At 40.0% G+C, this 19,775-nt stretch overlaps 1 protein-coding gene across 10 annotated transcripts in view; it reads left to right on the forward strand.

The window, feature by feature from the left end:
- trip12 (thyroid hormone receptor interactor 12) overlaps positions 1 to 19,775 on the forward strand; it is a 36,288-nt gene that overhangs the window by 8,671 nt on the left and 7,842 nt on the right. For 6 of the 10 annotated variants that reach the window (XM_043264391.1, XM_043264397.1, XM_043264394.1 and 3 more), the window contains 23 exons: positions 506 to 631; positions 746 to 1,647; positions 9,694 to 9,799; positions 10,591 to 10,727; positions 10,877 to 10,960; positions 11,568 to 11,663; positions 11,755 to 11,906; positions 12,649 to 12,684; positions 12,865 to 12,960; positions 13,250 to 13,342; positions 13,535 to 13,696; positions 13,878 to 13,946; positions 14,771 to 14,936; positions 15,096 to 15,213; positions 15,390 to 15,546; positions 15,644 to 15,797; positions 16,459 to 16,687; positions 17,618 to 17,736; positions 17,898 to 18,102; positions 18,199 to 18,299; positions 18,462 to 18,636; positions 18,776 to 18,917; positions 19,342 to 19,533. In XM_043264391.1, coding sequence (XP_043120326.1) covers positions 506 to 631; positions 746 to 1,647; positions 9,694 to 9,799; positions 10,591 to 10,727; positions 10,877 to 10,960; positions 11,568 to 11,663; positions 11,755 to 11,906; positions 12,649 to 12,684; positions 12,865 to 12,960; positions 13,250 to 13,342; positions 13,535 to 13,696; positions 13,878 to 13,946; positions 14,771 to 14,936; positions 15,096 to 15,213; positions 15,390 to 15,546; positions 15,644 to 15,797; positions 16,459 to 16,687; positions 17,618 to 17,736; positions 17,898 to 18,102; positions 18,199 to 18,299; positions 18,462 to 18,636; positions 18,776 to 18,917; positions 19,342 to 19,533 — 3,817 coding nt within the window. The remainder of the gene's footprint in view (positions 1 to 505; positions 632 to 745; positions 1,648 to 9,693; positions 9,800 to 10,590; positions 10,728 to 10,876; positions 10,961 to 11,567; positions 11,664 to 11,754; positions 11,907 to 12,648; positions 12,685 to 12,864; positions 12,961 to 13,249; positions 13,343 to 13,534; positions 13,697 to 13,877; positions 13,947 to 14,770; positions 14,937 to 15,095; positions 15,214 to 15,389; positions 15,547 to 15,643; positions 15,798 to 16,458; positions 16,688 to 17,617; positions 17,737 to 17,897; positions 18,103 to 18,198; positions 18,300 to 18,461; positions 18,637 to 18,775; positions 18,918 to 19,341; positions 19,534 to 19,775) is intronic. The other 4 variants (XM_043264400.1, XM_043264401.1, XM_043264398.1 and 1 more) reach the window with 3 other exon arrangements.

Consider the following 19,775-nt stretch of genomic DNA (forward strand, 5'->3'; position numbering starts at 1 on the left):
CAGTAGAAATATATGTAGGAAATATGGAAATATATGTATTTTAGGGTGCCCACTCTGTCTCTTTAGTCACATTTGGTTCACACTGCAAACTCTCAACTTGAATAATATATAATTTCCTTTGCCATGGTGCTATAGATTCAGTAGTAGCATGACACCTTTGTTGAATAGCAGTGCAGGGAAGACTGACAGTGTCTCTCTCTTTTAGGCATGATGCACACACATTTGACACTTTCTCTTTCAAACAAGTTATTTATGTCCTCCAGTGACACAGCCAAATGGCTAAAAGTCTATCTGCCCAACTCAGGGTGACGCTCTCAATTTGTGAGAAATATCTAGATAGAAGCTGGTAATGATTGTTGTTTGTTTTTGCCGTTGAGTTGACTGGTGTGTAGGAAGTGCTGTAGGACTGCAGGACTAGTCATCTTGTGAAATTTGAATTTGAGGTGTTCCTCATTTACCGCCCATCACACACTGCTCTATGCTATTTAATTCCCAACCTCTCCAGGTTGCAGCCAGAGCAAGTAAACCAAAAAGCAAATTCCCCACCTGAAAATAGAAGATCTAATTCTAAGGCTTCCAAAGCCCCGCCCAGCTCTGCCGTCGGCTCGGCCCGCGGCCACGCCTCTCGAAGGTATCCCTTTTTCCTCCTGTATTGCGTGTGGGTCTTTTGTGATGCAAGTTCACCATGTGATGACCTCTCTGTCTTGGGTCCTCAAGGCTTTCCCTTTTCTGTTTGTTTTTGCAGGAACAGCCTCTCTCTATCCGTGGGTTCACACTCGATTCCAGATCCAGAGTTGGAAGCAGCAGGGACTTCTGGCCAGCAGGGGAGACGGGAGGGCAGCAGCACCCGTGCTCTCAAACGCAGCTCAGCTTCAGAGCCCAACATCACCTTTTCACCCAGCCCGGCCAAACGGCCAAAAGCAGTGTCCAGTCACCTTTTGGAGAGTTCATCCAGTGGGCCATCGGCCCCCACAACCTCACCTGAAGTTACAGAGCCGAGAAAGGCTCCAGCGTCAGTCAGCACCAAGTCCAAAAAGAGACGGTTAGCAGCCGAGCCGGCTCCCGCCAGAGCCCTGAGCAAGAAGAGCGCATCCTACCCTGGCCCCAGTGGGGCCTCAAGCACCCCTTCTCAAAAGCGTAAGAAGGCAGAGGCCTCTTCGTTGTCATCCTCCTCTTCTTCCTCCCTCCTCAGCTCAAGCAGCGCGGCAGGCCCCCTGCCACCCCGCAGCGAGGCCAGCCGGGCAGCCAAACCCACCAAGCTGGCGTCCAAATCGGCCGCCTCAGCCAAAGCTGGGTGTAGCACCGTGACTGACTCCTCCTCTTCCTCTGCCTCTTCCTCATCCTCCTCTTCCTCTTCCTCCTCGGCCGCCACAGGCGCCAACAGCTGTGCCCCTCAGGGTGCCCGGCTAAAACAGGGCAAGGACCAGAGCAAAGCGCGACGGTCGCGCTCTGCATCCTCCCCTTCTCCCAGAAGGAGCAGCCGGGATAAAGAGCAGAGCAAGGCTGCTAGCTCCTCCAAGTTTGACTGGACATCTCGCTTCAACTCCAAAGTCAACCTGCCAAAGCCCAAACTGTCCCTGCCGGGATCGGCCAAGGCCGAGACCTCCTCCAAGCCTGGGCCCTCCGGACTGCAGGCCAAACTAGCAAGTGAGTGGTCAAACTGCTAATGTATTTTTAAGGCAATGTTCCGAACTTAGAACTTAACAAGAAGCTAACAAGGTCTAATTCATGGTATGGGGTTCTTAGTTCGATAAAATAGGAGACTAGTGACTCTTTCCACTGAACGGTATTGGTCAGTACAGTACCGTAATCCAGCTTGGGTTTCCACTGCCATTGGTACCCTTACTTGGTACAATTGTTACAATAAGCACAATTCTGCCTTTTTTGTTAGTTTTAATGAACAATAATTGCCATTTATAAAAGTATAAGAGGCTTAAGAGGAAATAAAGACAAAAGCTAACAAGTCAGCGCTGTTCTACGGTGAAGTCCAAATCCAAGCTTAAATATAACTCTGTGCTTAGCGAAAACTATATGACCAGGGACAAATAAAACATGTATGAGACCATGAATGCCTGTTAAATATAACGTTACACAAAACGAATTGTATCTCATGTATAATCACTACAGAGATGTCAGAGCCAGCAGCAAATGTTGCAGAGACTAGCCGAGCTTGAGGCTGCTCTAAGCGGATACACAAACACTGAGAGCCTGGCGCTCGTCTAGAGCTACAAAATCAGTATATCAAATAGGCGTATCGAATCTTTATAAATAAACCACAGATTTGAGTTTTCAACAACTACATTCACGCCTGAAAAACCTTTTAGAACTGCACTTCATGACACAGAAACAGTAATATTCAAAATATGTAGGTTTTTGTGCAATGACGTTTCACAAGTCCACAAGCACAGAAAAGAACACCTTGAGAAAAGACTATTGTCTGTGTGAAAATATAAAATTATAAAATACGTATTATAGAAATGTTATTTAAAATTACTTTTTCACTGTAAATAAGCCAATGTATATAAATTTACAAACTGCAGATTGGAAAGAGCGAAGGGGATCCCCTTGTATCACGCAAAAGTGACTATTCTAATCAACCAATCTAAGTTCTGCAGAGACTTTAGCTCCACCCTTTTGGTACCCTTTGCTGTGATGGGTTTCCTTTACGGAAGGCTAACAAAAAAAGTGGTACGGTTGCTACCATTCACAATGAAAAAAGAACATAATTGCGTATCGCACTGAACCGAACCACCATTGAACCTGCTTGTGAGAGTATCGCATCGTGTGACTACAGTGTTCAACAATAAAAACGTGTTGTAAACCGAAAAATGATGATCTTCACAGAACATGCGAACAAATATACATGGGGCGTTTGAAAGAACAAATAGAGACGGCACTTATAACTGGTATTGTTGCGTTTTTAAAACGTAATAATTGACTCGGCACCAGTGGTACTTTTGGTATTGAGTGTTTGTGTATTGGTAAAATGCTAGGCTCTTTTGGTTAGATTGGATGTCCCTGTGTGCAAACACTTCCATCTATTCTACATACAGGCTTCGGTTTCAACATACTGCACATGTAGAACACCAGCTGCAAGGGTGCTAGAAGTGGACTTCAGTTTTCAGGCACCTGCCACCAGTGATGCAAGCTTTCTGTGACACGACTGATCTCTCTGGGTCGCATTTAGAGATTATTAGACGCGTGGCAAAATACGAGATTGATTCAACCCAGAACATATGGAGGATATTACACATTATGCCGCTTACACTGCTTTTGATCCTGTTAAGCGCTCACACTACGAGATCCTTCACATTATCAATGCACAGAGAAATCCTTTTCTCACTCTGGAATATGCAAGCCTTACAATTAGTGGTGCATCGATCATCAAATTTGTGGCAGATGTTGTCTTTTTTTTTTTTTTTTTTTTTTTTTTTTTTTTACAAAAAAATATCAGCCGATATGAATCACCAATATTTATTTTTAAGAGGTCATGAAACTCTTCTATTTAAGCTCAAGCCTTATTTTAGCTGTAAGCCACCCTTTGTTGCACATGTCAGTATATCTGTAATTATAAGTTATAAACTGACTTTTTTTTTTACTATGATTTTTTTTCGATGTTGGCGTTTTGCTCTAAAAATATAAGAATCCTCATTATGAATACAAATTATAAACCTGGTTAAACGTATATCTTTGTATGTAAACATGCATTCTGTGTAAAAAAAAAAAGTAATAGTACTGCTATTAATTCATCTGAATTACATCGTTTAATGAATTGGTGAAATTGAGAATGATTCACCCTCTTTTGTCATTTGAGTAGCATTGTGCAGGATGTGTGACGTCCTATGTGCTGCAACTAATAAAAAATGAGTTCTGAGTTTAGATCGTCCAATCACAGGATATAAAAATTGGTGGCCGTTCAATCAGTGCATACTTGTAACAATGATGGGGCAAATTCACCAGCAAACACACACCAACGCGTTCCATTAACTGAAATGTCAGTCAAGGCAGTGGTTCTCTAACTCAAACACCCTTATAAAGTGTACTTGTTCAATGTTTCGCAAATGGAAGGCTGCATCCTCCGGAGGTCGCATTCACAGGCTGCATACGCTGTCAAAACTTAGTTTATTTCACTTAACTGAGCATTATGTTCACAGGTGATAAGCGTATTACAACAATTTATGCTTAAGAACAATGGTAATTTATAACCGTTAATATTATAAATTTAAGATCATCTTCATGATGCATGCAGCCTATAAATATGACCTCCAAAGGATGCAGACTTAAGTTTGAGAAATGGTCAGAGTTATTCTTCTGTACTTTCATCTTATTCTTTTCCTCAATCTGGGTCATATTTCAGCCCAAAATCTAAGGGAAAGACAGATAAATTATTTATAAATTAACCCAGCTTTTCACATTGTTAAGGGCTGTCACTTTAATGAGAACTGACACATTTTCACTAGGGTTGCATCGATCCGATACTCTGTATTGGTATTGGCTCTGATTCTGTCCGATCAGGTTTCGTTGACTGATCCCAATGTAATGCTGTGTGTATACTGTTCTGCGTTATTGCTAAGCTCCAAGAAAAGCACAAAATAATTTTCAAGCACCATGAAGCTGTTCCATGGTCTAAGTTGAGGTACAGATGAATATTTAAATCAAGTTCACCTGAAGAGAATAACAGCCGATTGCTAAAAAAAAATGTTCATGGCACAATTTATTACACTCTTAATGTATACATGGCATAGATGTATAAAGTAAAACAAAATTGTTCTGCTTTCAGCTTAGAAACAACACAGAGAAAGTATAGCTCAACTTGACAGTAATTTGTATGTATTTATATTTATTACATATTCATAATTTCCAAACTGCTTGAATTAAGAAGTGCTTATACAGTGTAATACTTGTGGACATGTTATGTGATATAACTTGTTGCGATCACTCTCTGTGTTCATAAAGCAACGCTCCTTTGATTCATTGTTCTGCAACTCTTGGTAAGAAACGTAATTTTTTTCCATTTAGGTAGACACTAATTTAGTATCTGAATACAATTTATTACAGAGCAGCTTTACGGAGGGTTTGCCATAGGACCGAGCACTAGAATGAATGCAAGGGATTCCAATATTAGTCTGTTATTCTAAGTGCAAGCAGCTATTAAAAATATTAACACACATAAGGGCTTTTTCCTCTGGTGATGTATTGTTGTTAGGCTACAGTACTTACAGCGTGTCCCAAAACTGAAAGCACAGGCACATGTAAACACCATATTGGATTAGATTTATTTCTCATGTAAGCAGTCCACCAGATCTTTCAATCAAGAGTGATTAAAAGTGTACATGTAAACGTAGCTAATGCTTCATTTTGCCCTCCAGGTGTGCGCTCCAATAAGAGTGACTTCATGTGAGTCTTTTGTGCAATGAAAGATTAATAATAGCTATTAACAAAGGTTAATGTTTATAATTTAATATTTAACACTGTAGTAGAGGCAGCGACATATGATACATAGGAAAATGTATCATAGGAAAGAAAAAAAAAAAATTTTGTTCAAAATGCTTGCTACAAATGCAAATACGAAAAAAAATTAAACCCATCCAAATGTTATGGTGGATGAAAGTTTTGGAGACTGTAAGTGTGAAAATGAATGTGCACTAATGATGAATTATCCACTAAACTAGTTTATAATAATATTTTTGTCAGATTATATTTTTTCGCTAGTTTTTATCATACTTTACATTTCATTAAAACGTGTCTGTATTTAGTTGTTCAATCTATACAGTATATATATATATATATTATTTATTTCCATAAAATTTTGGGGTGAAATACAACCTGGGAGCACTCCTGACAGGTTTCATAAAATTGGGATTGGTAAATTACAGGAATTTTTGCTGTGATCATTTTAGCTGCTCCTTGACCTGAGGGCTAATACCTTGAGCAGCACTGCCTCCACAAATCGGTGTCTTCAGCAAAGTGATCATTTTGATTGTGATAGTTTCTAGCCCCAGTAATAGTGGATGGGGTTTTGGCTGTGGTCATGGCAGGGGGAGCTGGCTCAGGTTTCAATCCAGTTCAGTGCCAGTGTACTGGTCTAAAAATATCAGCCTTCTGCTGCCTTACAGTATTGTATGGACAAGAGTCGCGGCTGGATGTATGCTGAGGTAGGAAGGGCTTTCGGTGTAGTTACTTTGCTGTGCAGTTTTAGCCTAGCAGAGCTTTGGAGTATCAGAATGCCTGGAGGTGGGTCAAAATGCTGGCGTGAAAATTTCGGTTTATGAGTGCTGCTGGTTGGATGTTTAAGATCACGTCAGTGGTATTGTTTGGATGTTTTGATTTGAGCCAGATTTTTTCTACTGAGGGTTGTTGTGTAAAGTGTTGTTTGAAGGTTTGTTGGAGGTGTTTATATTGCGTATGAGGGGTCATACCTGTGTATACATGGGTCAGGCTGGGTTGATTATGGAAGGACGATCTCTGATATGAAGAGTCACGGGAGGGCATTCTGCCAAAGGGCAGGGAGCAGTGCATTGCCCAGAATAGACCCTCAGTGTTAGGGTTTGACCACCAGACAGGAGCTGTTGAAGGCATGAGTGATTCATCTGGCTTTACAGGGAAAGCGCTGTCAGAGGTGTTTCAAAGGTTCTTTGATTTTACCTTCTTTCTTTATTCTGTAGGGCAGGGTACTGAGACGATATACATTATATCAGATTGAAGTGTAGTAAGCAATTTAGTTAATTTTTTTGTTTACAGTACAGCTTGTTTTTGGTAACTTCGTTTATGGTGAACAAGCAATGTTTAACATTTTTAATAGTGCCGTCAAGCAATGAATCGCATCCAAAAAGAAACTTTATATATAAAAACCGAAAAACACATACAGGATATATTTGAAAAAATATATTTATATTCATATTGAAATGTTATATAAACATAACATTTTCTTTAAGCTCACATTAATTACAGTTTATATTTTTTTGGGTTTTCAAGAAAGATGCCCTGCTTTGCTCCTGATAAGCTAATTGTTATCTTAAAGCAAAGAAAAAAAATTATTGAAACATAACTGATCAAATGAGCTGATATACACATTTCTTGAATTCTGTATTGATATGCACTATTAAAAATTAGTGCTGTCAAATGACAACGAATCTCATCCATAAGTTTGTTTACATAATGTGTATACTGCGTCAATCTAATCATCATTCAGAAAAACTTTACTTCAAGAATAAGCCACACTGTGGACATGATCTAATCAGTAGCACACCCTGAATGCATGTGAGCTAATGTATTCCTCTTATTGGCAAGACATATCGGCATAATTGTTCATATCTGGTCGTTGTCAGCCTATACTGATATCAGTCCGATAATATTGTTCATCCTTAATGACCGGTCTTCTTAGTAGTGCAAAGAAGAAGAGATGTTCAGACTAAGGCATATGCCGGTATCAAATTTTCATTTTTCAATTAATTGCTAAATGTTTATTATAGTATATGGTATTGCCATGATATTGACATTTGGGTGCAAAAAAGTGTTGTCATAATACAGTATGACAGGTTTAACTTTTTTCGGTCACACTTTATATTACTTGGTTTTAAATTCTATGTGCTTGAATCAAAAGTAAGTAGAATGTATTGTATTTCAGAACACTTCTTCTGCTATTAGGGTCAGATACTGGTAAGGTTAAGGACAGATTTGGCGTTATGGGTAGGTTTAAGGTGTAAGGGATGGGTCAGCTGTGTAATTATAAATTAAATTATTGTTAATGAAGCCCTAATGTAATAATGAAGAATTGTAAAAATAGTTTTTGTGCATTTAACTAGTTATTGGAAAAAGTGTCCTTAAAAGGCATTCAAAAAATCTGTATTTTAAAGCGCCGATGATAACAATACCATGCATATTTGTTATTGTGACGCATTGCATTACAGAATACCGGCACATGTCTAGTTCAGACCAACCTGAACAGACTCATTAACAACCGTTTATGTAAAATAAAATGTTTTTTTTACAGTCAGTTGGTGGTTTGGTCAAAAGGAAGTGGGAAGATAACCTGAGGCTACCTACATAGGCCGCACGTTAGGCTTTGAAACTGGGCATATGTTTCAGGCTTACTGATTATGTGTCTCTTACTGATTATTTTCTACGAGACTGTTGAGGAGCTGAAGGCGTCGTTAAGTGTAGATGATACAGTATGACTAAATTTACACAAAGTGCTAATGAGATGACGCGCAGGACGTCCTGGTTTCTGTGGAAACTGCCTTAATGTGTTCTGTATGTAGTAAAGTGCTTGTTGTGAGCAGTGGCCAAAGGTCAGAGCTAGATGATGGGCTAATGCTTTACTATGCTATTATTCCCATTATTTTCACATTGTTTTATTTAAACGCCAGCGCATTAATTGAACGTGACTCATCAGGTATGTGACACCCGTGAGTAATCAAAATCACAGCGTGGTGTTGTGCTTCTCGTCCGGTGTGTGACTGGCATGTTTTATTTTGATTTAGATTGATTATTAAAGTGCACCTATTATGCCTTTATTGTAATATTGTCCTTGGGTCTCCCCAGAATGCGTCTGTGAAGTTTTAGCTTAAAATACCTGACAGATCATTGATTATAACAACAAAACAAACGATGTTTTGGTGTATCACTTTAAATGCAAATGAACTTCATATTCCTGCCCCCTCTCCACTATAGGGCATTGCATCTACAGCCAGTAGACACAACATGACAGAGTTAGAGACCTAGTGTTCAACCTGCAAATGCACTAAAAGTGGGGTGGAACAGTACAATGTTACAGAGCTCACTAGATGATGATGATGATGCTGCAAACATATCAGCGTGGCACTGATCTGTTAAAATACGACAACGTATGCTCACAAATAAGGATATAATGCTAAGCAATATAACGACATTCACAAAGGAGTCTGAAAATAAATTATTTGTGCAGACATACGCATATTTAGGTAGTTTTTGTGGGACATTATATAAAAATATACTTTTTTAATGTTAACAGGTCACTCAGTATTCTGGGTATTCAGTATTCTAGTTTGTGCGATTTGGAAATTTATATTTTTTAAATAAATTCAAGGTAACACTCATATATAGCCCACAGTGAAAATGACATGACTATGACTGGACAAATGCATAAAGTGCTGTATAATTTGAGCACAAGTTTAAAGTTTGGTGTGTGTGTTTTATTTGATTATTAGATGGACTTCTATTCAATTAGACAGAACTGAATGATGGTGGCGAACAAGAGGGAGACTGTGAGCACTGTGTGAAAAACACCAAATATTGACCACTAGTTTATATACTCAATATTTGCCTGTTGATCATATTATACAAGTTTACGCCACCCCTTTTGATCCAGTTGTTAAGATTATTTGGGTGGATTTACATGTTGACACCAAACCTGGTTTGATTCAATGCAGATAAAAAGTAGTAAGTAATAATCAGATAAAAACTCTCAAAAGTACAGCATCCTACTTCAGCAGTCTGAAGTAAAAAACCAAAGTGTGCTGTTTCTGATGTGTCATTGTAGCCTACTGGGGAATAGCATGCTGTTCTCTGTGCGATTGATTAAAACACGCTGTTCTCCTGTGATCTCTCTCAGTAACTGCCTTCTAAATTAGGCTTGCTTTCCTTTAGCGGTCTCACTCTTTTCCCTCTGTTCTGATTATTTTAAATTTTAATGCTGTATGTTTCTCTTTCTAGGTTTGAGGAAGTCCACAAAGAAGCGTAGTGAGTCTCCCCCAGCAGAGCTCCCCAGCTGTCGGAGGAGCACACGTCAGAAGACCACGGGCTCTTGCGCCAGCACCAGGTACTAAACCGACAGCATCTTAAAAGCCTACCGATCTAGAACATGCAAATGTTCAAGAAAACATGTATGAGCCCTGTTGGCCCCACACTTTTATTGCTCATTTCTTTTGGAGAAAAATTGCAACTACCAGAGAATTTTGTCTTTCTGGCGTACATTCATCAAGCCCCTGTTTTCACACATCCTGTCAAATAGATGATGCTTTGAAAGACAATCTGCTTGCCAAGTTCTGGCGAAAGCATAGCTGTTTTCTGATTCCCTAGTGAAACTAATAGAGCCATGGGATATTATCTCAACAGCCGTTTATGAACACTACACATTTAAGCGAAGCACTTAAATGTTACGGTGTATACTACAGTCTCTGTAGAGGTACATTTCACTTCAGTAAGCTGTAGTCAGGGAAAAAAGCATGTTAAATTTTACGAGGATGAAGGTCTTTACAGTGGCTTGCACTTTAAAAACATTCAAAACGCTTTGAGTTTTCATCGGCGTCAAAACTCTTATGGAGTTTTGTTCCACTAAATGTCTTTGTTAAAAGATGTATTATCGATTGAGGATGCAATTCATACTAGTCTTGCTGATGTATTTCTTGCGGCCGCATTAACTTTTGTTCAGAGGATTTATTTTTTTATTTTTTTAACTTCCTTTTCAGAAATTGGGTGCAATGTTTTAGATGGTCATTTAAGTAAAAAGTTTATTTTGATAGCTTAGAATAATTTTAGTGTTGTGTGTGTGTGTGATATGTACCTTTTAATGAGGTCTTTCTCTTAACCTGTTGTTTCTTTTCTTTCTAGTCGGCGAGGCTCAGGCCTGGGCAAGCGCGGAGCAGCCGAATCTCGCCGACAGGAGAAAATGGCCGACTCCGACAACAACCAGGATGGGGCCAATTCATCGGCCGCGCGCACAGAGGAGACTCCACAAGGGGCGTCAGGTGAGTGTGATGACATTTTGCTCTACATTGTATGTGAAACTATGATCGTATGAGATAAGAGCACAAAGATTGTGGCATAAGATGTTGGCATAAAATGATTTATTCTATATCTCTCCTTTCTATGCTCATTTTCTCTCTTTGCTGTGAAGCGTCTAGTTCAGTGGCTGGAGCTGTTGGCATGACCACCTCTGGAGAGAGTGAATCAGATGACTCTGAAATGGGTAGACTGCAAGGTATGTGTGCTCTACTTACTACTATCATTTAATTGCCGATTTTGACAGCGTGTCTGCTTCCCGAACAGTGTTGGGGAGATTGTTCCAGAGTTTGGGTGCTAAGTAGGAAAAGATCTGCCACCCGCAGTTGATTTTGATGTTCTAGCTATTATCGAACAGGCAGAGTTTTGAGAACGCAGCAGACGTGCAGGACTATGTGATAAGAGCTCGCTCGAGTATTGGGGGGGGGCTGAACCATTCAGGGCTTTATAAGTCATTGACAAGATGTTAAAATCTATCCGATGTTTGATAGGGAGCCAGTGCAGTGTTGACAGAACTGGGCTAATATGATCATCCTTCCTAGTTCTAGTAAGGACTCTAGCTGCTGCGGTTTGGACCAGCTGAAGTTGGTTTATCTAGCGTGCAGAACAAACGTCAAATACATTACAATAATCTGACCTCGAGGTCATAAACACGTGATTTAACATTTTTCCATTTGACATAGAGGGCATAGGTCGTAATTTGGATATTTTTTATGTTTTAGGTCTGATAATTAGCACCACAAATGAAAATGAAACCGAAACATCTAGTTGTGTGTAAAGTTTTGTTTAATTTTTTCTTTCTACAGCTCTATTGGAGGCCAGGGGCCTTCCTCCTCACCTGTTTGGCCCATTTGGGCCCCGTATGTCTCAGCTGTTTCATAGGACCATTGGGAGCGGAGCTAGTGAGTGACCTTGACTTATGTTTGTCATTTTTGTGGGATGATTGAGTATTTCCTCTGCTCAATATGTCCGTCTTCTATGTCCGACTTGCAGGCTCAAAGGCACAACAGCTGCTGCAGGGGCTTCAGGCTACAGGAGACGAATCCCAGCAGCTCCAGGCTGTTATAGAGATGTGCCAGCTGCTAGTGATGGGTAATGAGGAGACGCTGGGAGGATTCCCTGTCAAGAGCGTTGTACCTGCCCTGGTGAGTACTCTACCTGCTTAAGGAAATTCACCTGGACCTCATCCAGGTTTACGCAGTAGTTTACTCTGACCGAGAACAGCTCTATTAGACAGGAAGGAAACAATTACGATGATCCAGAAAATAATAATAATTCCAGAAAGTGCTTGTAGGGTACTTCATATTTAAGGCCATAAAAGTTGTCATGCTGTTGTTCGTTCTACAGGTTTTCAGAGCAATGAACACTGTGTATTTCTGTAAAACTATTACTTATGATCTGCTTTCGTGGAATTATAGCAGTGTTTACCTTATGGCGTTTCTATCATATCTGCAAATTGTTGGCCTCAATTCTAATAATGCTTTGTTATACAGGGGTTATAAGTGGCACAGTAGCATTTGCTTTCAGCCGTTTGCCCTGTTTAATGATGAAAATTTACAGTGTTGTTAACTGTACATTTTAAAATGAGTATATGGATATAATAATTTACAATTGAATCATCACTTTGGAAAAAGAGTTAAAGGCTGAAATGTGAGATCATTGATTAGAGAGAGATTATAGATCATTTTATTAAAATATTTTTTGAATTATTATTTAAAACTTATGTAAAGTTGAAAGCTTAAAAAACCAACAAAACCAAACTTGTTAATACCCTGGCTTGTTCTTTTTTTAAATTCACGATCCAAGAGGTAAACAATGTCCTTTCAGTGTTGAGAGTCAAGCATCTTCTTACTCTCACATCTTACTCTCTTCATGTCTTTTTTGCAGATCACACTATTACAGATGGAGCATAATTTTGATATTGTGAGTATTTGGAGCTTCTGTGAGTGGGTGCATGTGTCCATGCAGAGTTAGAACATTGTGCAAGCCGATCAAGGCCAAATGCAGTGAATCTTATCACCTGGCAGTGGTCTACTCATTCAATTTTGACACTCAAAATGAGGGAATAACGTAATAACCGTTCGCCTTGTGTCCTTTCCACAGATGAATCATGCATCTCGCGCCCTTACCTACATGATGGAAGCACTGCCTCGCTCCTCGGCTGTGGTGGTAGACGCCATCCCTGTCTTCCTGGAAAAGGTAAATTGCAACCTTACCATTCCTTTGAAACTTGGCTGCCAATTATGTGGATGACATAATTAAAGGTGCTATGTCAAGCACCTCAAGCAAGGTTTTTCTATTGAAATAATAGACGGCAAATTTTACCCCACTTTTTACCAGATAAGTTGCAAAAACAACTGCATAACTGCTGTCATGTATAACCGCTTATATTCACATATTGAGGAAGTTAGCCAGTCATGCAAAAGCTGTTAGACGAGGTGTCTCTTGTGTATGTTGTTTTAAATGAATGTTTCTCTTGTGTCCACAGCTTCAGGTAATACAGTTTATTGACGTGGCAGAGCAAGCTTTGACCGCCCTAGAGATGTTGTCACGGAGGCACAACAAAGCCATCTTGCAGGCTGTGAGTACTGATGCTTTCTGAGTGTTGTTACTTAATTGCTAGATCAACCAATAAAATAAGACGCCAGTCAAACTGGATTAAATCTAATAGGATGAGAGTAGATGCGTGGACGTTTTTTTCACCCAATTTTATTACAGAAAATGACGTCCCACTAAGGCTGTGTTTTTGTTTTTTTTATTTTAATCTCTATAGGGAGGTCTAGCTGCATGCTTGCTGTACTTGGAGTTCTTCAGCATCAATGCTCAGAGGAACGCATTAGCCATCGCTGCTAACTGCTGCCAGAGCATCACGCCGGACGAATTTCACTTTGTGGCTGATTCTCTGCCCCTGCTCACTCAGAGACTCACACACCAGGTGATGAGCTGAAACACAGACATCTCATTCACGTTTACAAGAGCAGATGCACGTCTGGATATGTGACACGAACATAACGGCCCACAAAACAATATGACTTTCAGATGCCGGACTTCGGCTGTAAACAAAATCAACACTTCAGATGTATCACTGTTTTTATTATGACTTTTTTGTTTTACAGGATAAAAAATCTGTGGAAAGCACTTGTCTCTGTTTTGCCAGGCTGGTGGACAACTTTCAGCATGAGGAGGTGAAAAATGATTACTTGGCAAAAATTATTAACCTTAAACCAGTGTCTGATCAATTTCACCAATTATTATTATTTATTATTTAAATATAATGAAATATTTAAATAATAAGGGGAACATTAAGTATATAAATCACTTAACGAGTTATCACTTACTGTTTGAGGTGTCCATAATAAAAATTGGAATTGATGTTTGCTGAATTAGTTTTTTTTTTTTTTTTTACTTTGACAGTGTAACAATACAAAGCTGCATCAGTCATATATGTATTAAATCAACTGTGTGTACCCTTTCTCCGTTTACCTAGCCACAGATATCTGCATTTTTCTTTGTCAGCAGAATGTTGTTTTGCATGATTTGGTGCTCAGCTTCAGGGCTTTCGTTAAAACTACAGATTTTTTATGTCCACTTTTATTCCAAATATGAACTGTGGGTGTTGACGTTTTGGCGAAAGTTAACACTGTTTTTTTTCTTTGCCATTTTAAGTCATGATTAATAATCTTGCCTGCTGTGATTTTAGCACTTTTATGCTTTTCTTATTTCTGGCCAGTCATTCAAAGTGCGTTATAGCAGATAATGTCTCTCTATTATTTATCCATAACTTAATTTGAGTTCAGCTGATGTTTTTTTTTTTACATTTTAAATACATTTTAAGTTGAACACTTTGTTGTTAGAAATCGCAAATGTCTTGCGAGTCACTTAAAACTACTCGGTCAAACAGTCAAAACAACTTGTTTGTGCATTGGCCCGTCACTACTTTGGTATGCAAAACATTTTTGTGCATTTAGTGTGACCTCATTAACCGCTTTCCTGTGTCACTGTGTCACAGAACCTGTTACAGCAGGTGGCGTCACGGGACCTGCTGACCAACATCCAGCAGCTGCTGGTGCTCACTCCACCCGTGCTCAGCTCCGGCATGTTCATCATGGTAGTGCGCATGTTCTCTCTCATGTGCTCCAACTGTCCGTGCTTGGCTGTGCAGCTCATGAAACAGAGTAAGTCACATGTGCGAATAAGGAGTCTTGTTTCTATTAGGAACTGTTACGCTGAATGTGGCTTTTAAAAGCAGTTCGTTTTGCGCACATTGAAGATCAAGGTTGATATGCGGCCTGTTTCAAATGTATGTTTAGTATCTGCATTTTGTGTGTTTGTAGATATAGCAGAGACCCTGCGTTTCCTGCTCTGTGGCGCATCTAATGGGAGCTGTCAAGAGCAGATCGACCTCGTTCCCAGAAGCCCCCAGGAGCTTTATGAACTCACCTCACTCATCTGGTATATGAAACCTCTTCCCGATCTGTGTGGTTCTGTCGGTGACATCTGATTAACATGCTCTGAGTGAACGGAGGACTTATTATGAAGCTTAAAGGATTAGTTCACTCCAAAATGAAAATGGTCGTCTTTGCTACAACGAGCGTGTTTGATCGCTGTGTTTTATCTCTCTGCTGTAGTGAGCTGATGCCATGTCTGCCCAGAGAGGGCATCTTTGCGGTTGATGCCATGTTAAAGAAAGGCAGCGCTCAGACCACAGAGGGCGCCATCTGGCAGTGGAGAGATGACAGAGGCCTGTGGCACCCGTACAACCGCATTGACAGCCGCATCATTGAAGTATGTTCATGCTGCGCAGACGTGGTTAACGTGGCGCACAAAAGATCAGTTAATGATTCAAAATCACTATATGATCTTAATTGCTCACTTTTTTTAGACTGCACACCAGAATGGAGAAGACGAGATAAGTCTGTCGACACTCGGCCGTGTCTACACCATCGACTTCAACTCTATGCAGCAGATAAATGAAGACACTGGCACTGCTCGTGCCATTCAGAGAAAGCCCAACCCTCTGGCCAACCCCAACACAGGTGCACATGCCATGCTTATACTATTAAATATTCAGTAAAGAAAAAAATAAAATATTGCCTTGTTATATTTGTAGTAAACTATAAGATAGTGTTTTTGGTTTTTGCTTTTTCATGATTTGTTCATTTATTTTTTTATTTAAAATATATGATCTACAAGAAATGCAGAAAGACCAGATTTTGTGTGATCAGAAGCAAGATGAGCTGGACATTAACATTATCAATATTTTTATTAGGATCTACTTTCGAATCACGTCTTTTTAAGATCATATTTGTTGGATCACCCTCAACTCTGATATGATCTGCAATTCAAAAGACATCTTTTTTCATGTAGAAACTTAACATTGAAACTGCTGGCGTCCTCTTACGTTGTCAACGAACATGCAATGTTCCAAAGCCAGAGTTTGTGAAAGACTAGGCAAGTGCAGATAACTAAAACCGTTCATCGTAATCAAATAAAGTCCAAAAACCATCAATCTGTGCCATTTAATCAGCAAATATGATGTATATGGGACAGCCTCTACTGTAAAATAATTACGACCAGTGGAAAAGCTGGAATCAATAAACGGGGAGCTTCCATAAATGGGGCACATTTACCAAATTATACAGGATATTTGGCAAGGATAGTATATTTATAAAATGCTAACTGTATCTGTCTTCACAGGAGGGCACTTGGAGGTGCGTCGAGAAGACGCACGCGCTCAGCTGATGAAGGAGGATCCTGAGCTGGCCAAGTGCTTCATAAAGACTCTGTTTGGGGTTCTGTATGAGGTGTACAGCTCCTCAGCTGGGCCTGCTGTCAGACACAAGTGCCTTAGAGCCATCCTCCGGATCATCTACTTTGCAGATGCAGAGCTGCTTAAAGACGTACTGCGCAACCACGCTGTGTCAAGGTCAGTCTGTAAATGCAGAGCTCTGGGTGAGCAGCTAGACAAAACTAGTGCTGAAAATTTATATCATGGTATTTTTTTCAAATTAGGCCGGTATAACCAGGAGCCACTCTTCATTTATAATCAAGGCATCGTCTGATTTAAAATCAACATGCATCTACACTATGCTGTGGTTACTCCTGCAGTGCACTAAGTAACTAAAAAAACAACAAACAAAAAATAATCATAATATTAACAGACGAACATAATTTAAAGCAGTCAGTAAGCGACAGTTGCTTGAAATCAGTGTTTTGTATTCGATTACCAATTAATCGGCTGCTTCTCCGGCGCTCTCTGCACAGAACAAACGCAGAGAGAGGAGACGCTGCGCCATGAGAGTCAGCTCACAGAACAGTACTGGAGACATTTAAAAAGTGACTAGGATTGTCAGTATGTATATTCTAAGAAAAAGCTGTTAAAAGAGCCTGAAAGTTGCTAAATGTGGTGCTGAAGTAGCGCTCGTGTGCGTGTGTGAAACGCGGGAGGATATGCACGGCGGTTATTTATGGCTGAGTTCACTTTCTACAGCTTCAGTTTTAGAACTTTCATGCTTAGTAACACATACAGCTGTTCCTAACCACAGTGCAACAGTGAGAAGAGTTTCGCATTACAAGCTCTTTTCAAATGTCACATTGCGGTATTTAAAAAAACTCATATCATAAGAAAAAACACCGTACAAAACCTGTGTTTACTTTATAAAAATCAAAGAAAATTTCAAAGCAGGAAGATGTTAACTGTCCGGTTGTTTGTGCACATATTTCCTTTCCATTATATTATTGTTTACCATTTCTGCTGTACATCGTGGTGAAGATTATATGCTTATGCAAAGCTTGTGCGAGTTTAGTATAACTAATCCTGAACTAATGCGTGCAAATGTTTGAATTTTGTTTGTAGCCACATAGCTTCCATGCTGTCCAGTCAGGACCTGAAGATTGTAGTGGGCTCTCTGCAGATGGCCGAGATCCTCATGCAGAAGCTTCCAGATGTGTTCAGTGTTTATTTCAGGCGGGAAGGTACTTGATCTTCTGCATCAATTACTTCTCACTAAATCTCACTAGCTGTGACAAGATTACTAAAAAACTAAAAATGATCTACTGTGTGTATAAAGCGTATATTTGATTACAGTAATGCGTTTCACCCAACACTGCGCTTTTATTGCTCTTGTGCTGTTTAGGTGTTATGCACCAGGTAAAGAACCTCGCTGAATCCGAGGTGTTCCTCACCAGCCCTCCGAAAGCGTGCACCAGCGGCACAGCTAGTCTTTGCACCACCACCATCACCACAGCAACCACTACAGCTGCTTCTAACGTCACACCCGACCTGGGCTCCCCCAGTTTCCAGCACAGTATGGACGATTCGCTGGACCTCAGTCCTCAGGGGTATAGAGCCACTCTCACATGCACCGTTACCGATCTACAGTTTACAGGTTTAATAATTAATGCATTGTTTTAAAAACACAACCCTCTGTTCTCTAGTAGGTTGAGTGATGTTCTGAAAAGAAAGCGCCTTCCTAAAAGAGGACCAAGGCGTCCCAAGTACTCTCCACCCAGAGATGATGACAAAGTGGATAATCAGGGTATGTAGCACACCTTGTGTTGAGAATTACTGTGGTGCCGAATGTACGTTTGATGTTTTATTTTATGCAGAGACATTCATGTGGTTCAGCTGCTTTTTTTGGTGTTGTCTATTTTAAAATGATGAATGCCTTGTTACCTCAATGTACATGCCTTCTCCACAGCTAAGAGTCCTACAACCACACAGTCCCCCAAGTCCTCTTTCCTGGCCAGTTTGAATCCCAAGACCTGGGGTAAGCTGGGGACTCAGACAAACAGCTCCAACTCAGAGCCCTCGCGTACTGCAGGGGTCAGTGGTCTGGCACGAGTGCCACCCAAGGACTCGGTTTCAAACAACAGGTAAAGCTGTGTTTAATTGTGTTCGGATGCGTTTTTTAAATTGTATGTGAATGAGATTAGGTTGTCACTGTCGTTCTTTAAACTTTTGATTAGTTTTGAGGTTATTTTGATATCCGTATTTTTTTGTTTGATGTTTCAGGGATAAGATAAAGGCTTGGATAAAAGAACAAGCCAGTAAGTTTGTGGAGCGTTACTTTAATTCTGAGAGCGTGGATGGAAGCAACCCTGCATTGAACGTCCTGCAAAGACTCTGTACTGCCACAGAGCAGCTGAATTTGCAGGTAACTCCAGACACAATGTTAGCATTTGTAGCCATTATAAAGCAGTTATGAACCCTTTTCACGTTGTTGGGTTAACGTTATCAATGTCAAATACCATCTCTCCCATAGACACTGCATTAGAAACACCCTCACGTTAGCAGAAGCTATTTTTTTGTAATTTAATGCAAAGGTAACATAATACAAAGAATAGTTTTATAAATATGCATGGATTAAAAACAACCTTTTTTACAATGCTGATGACCGTTAAACACGTCATCAGTGTTGTGAAAAAGGTCCATTATGCTGATTCAGTCATGCAGGCAAAAAGCATGTTACGAAACATTGTGTTTATCACTTAAATGTGTGCAGTTTAGAGAGAGAACCCTATTTGAGTTTTTGTGGAATTTATTCTTTCTCTCAAACTGTGTTTCTGCGCATGTTTCAGGTTGACAGTGGTGTAGAGTGTCTAGAGGAGATAAGCAGTATTGTATCTGAATCCGACGTGTCCTCCTTTGAGATTCAGCACAGTGGACTTGTGAAACAGCTACTGCTGTATCTGACATCAAACAGCGAACGGGACACGATCAGTAGAGACGAGAGAATCAAGAGGTTCCTGCATGTGTTCTTCGGCTGCCCGGTTAGTCACACTTGGAAAAAAAAACACATGCACCTTCCTGCCTTTCACAATCGGCTTCCTGATTTTCTCCAAATACCATCAGAAATGACTGTTAACTGGGCTACTGGCACAGCCTTCCCCCAAAACGTTTCTTACACTGAAATGTATAGGAATATGTATGTGATACATAGAGAGAGCAAGGCAACTCACTAGGTTTTGTAACAGTGTTACGCTTTTCCCTTAGCGCTGAATGTATTTGACTA

This window comes from Puntigrus tetrazona, chromosome 18 (genome assembly GCF_018831695.1).
Source record: "Puntigrus tetrazona isolate hp1 chromosome 18, ASM1883169v1, whole genome shotgun sequence".
In the NCBI taxonomy this organism is placed as follows: Eukaryota; Metazoa; Chordata; class Actinopteri; order Cypriniformes; family Cyprinidae; genus Puntigrus; species Puntigrus tetrazona.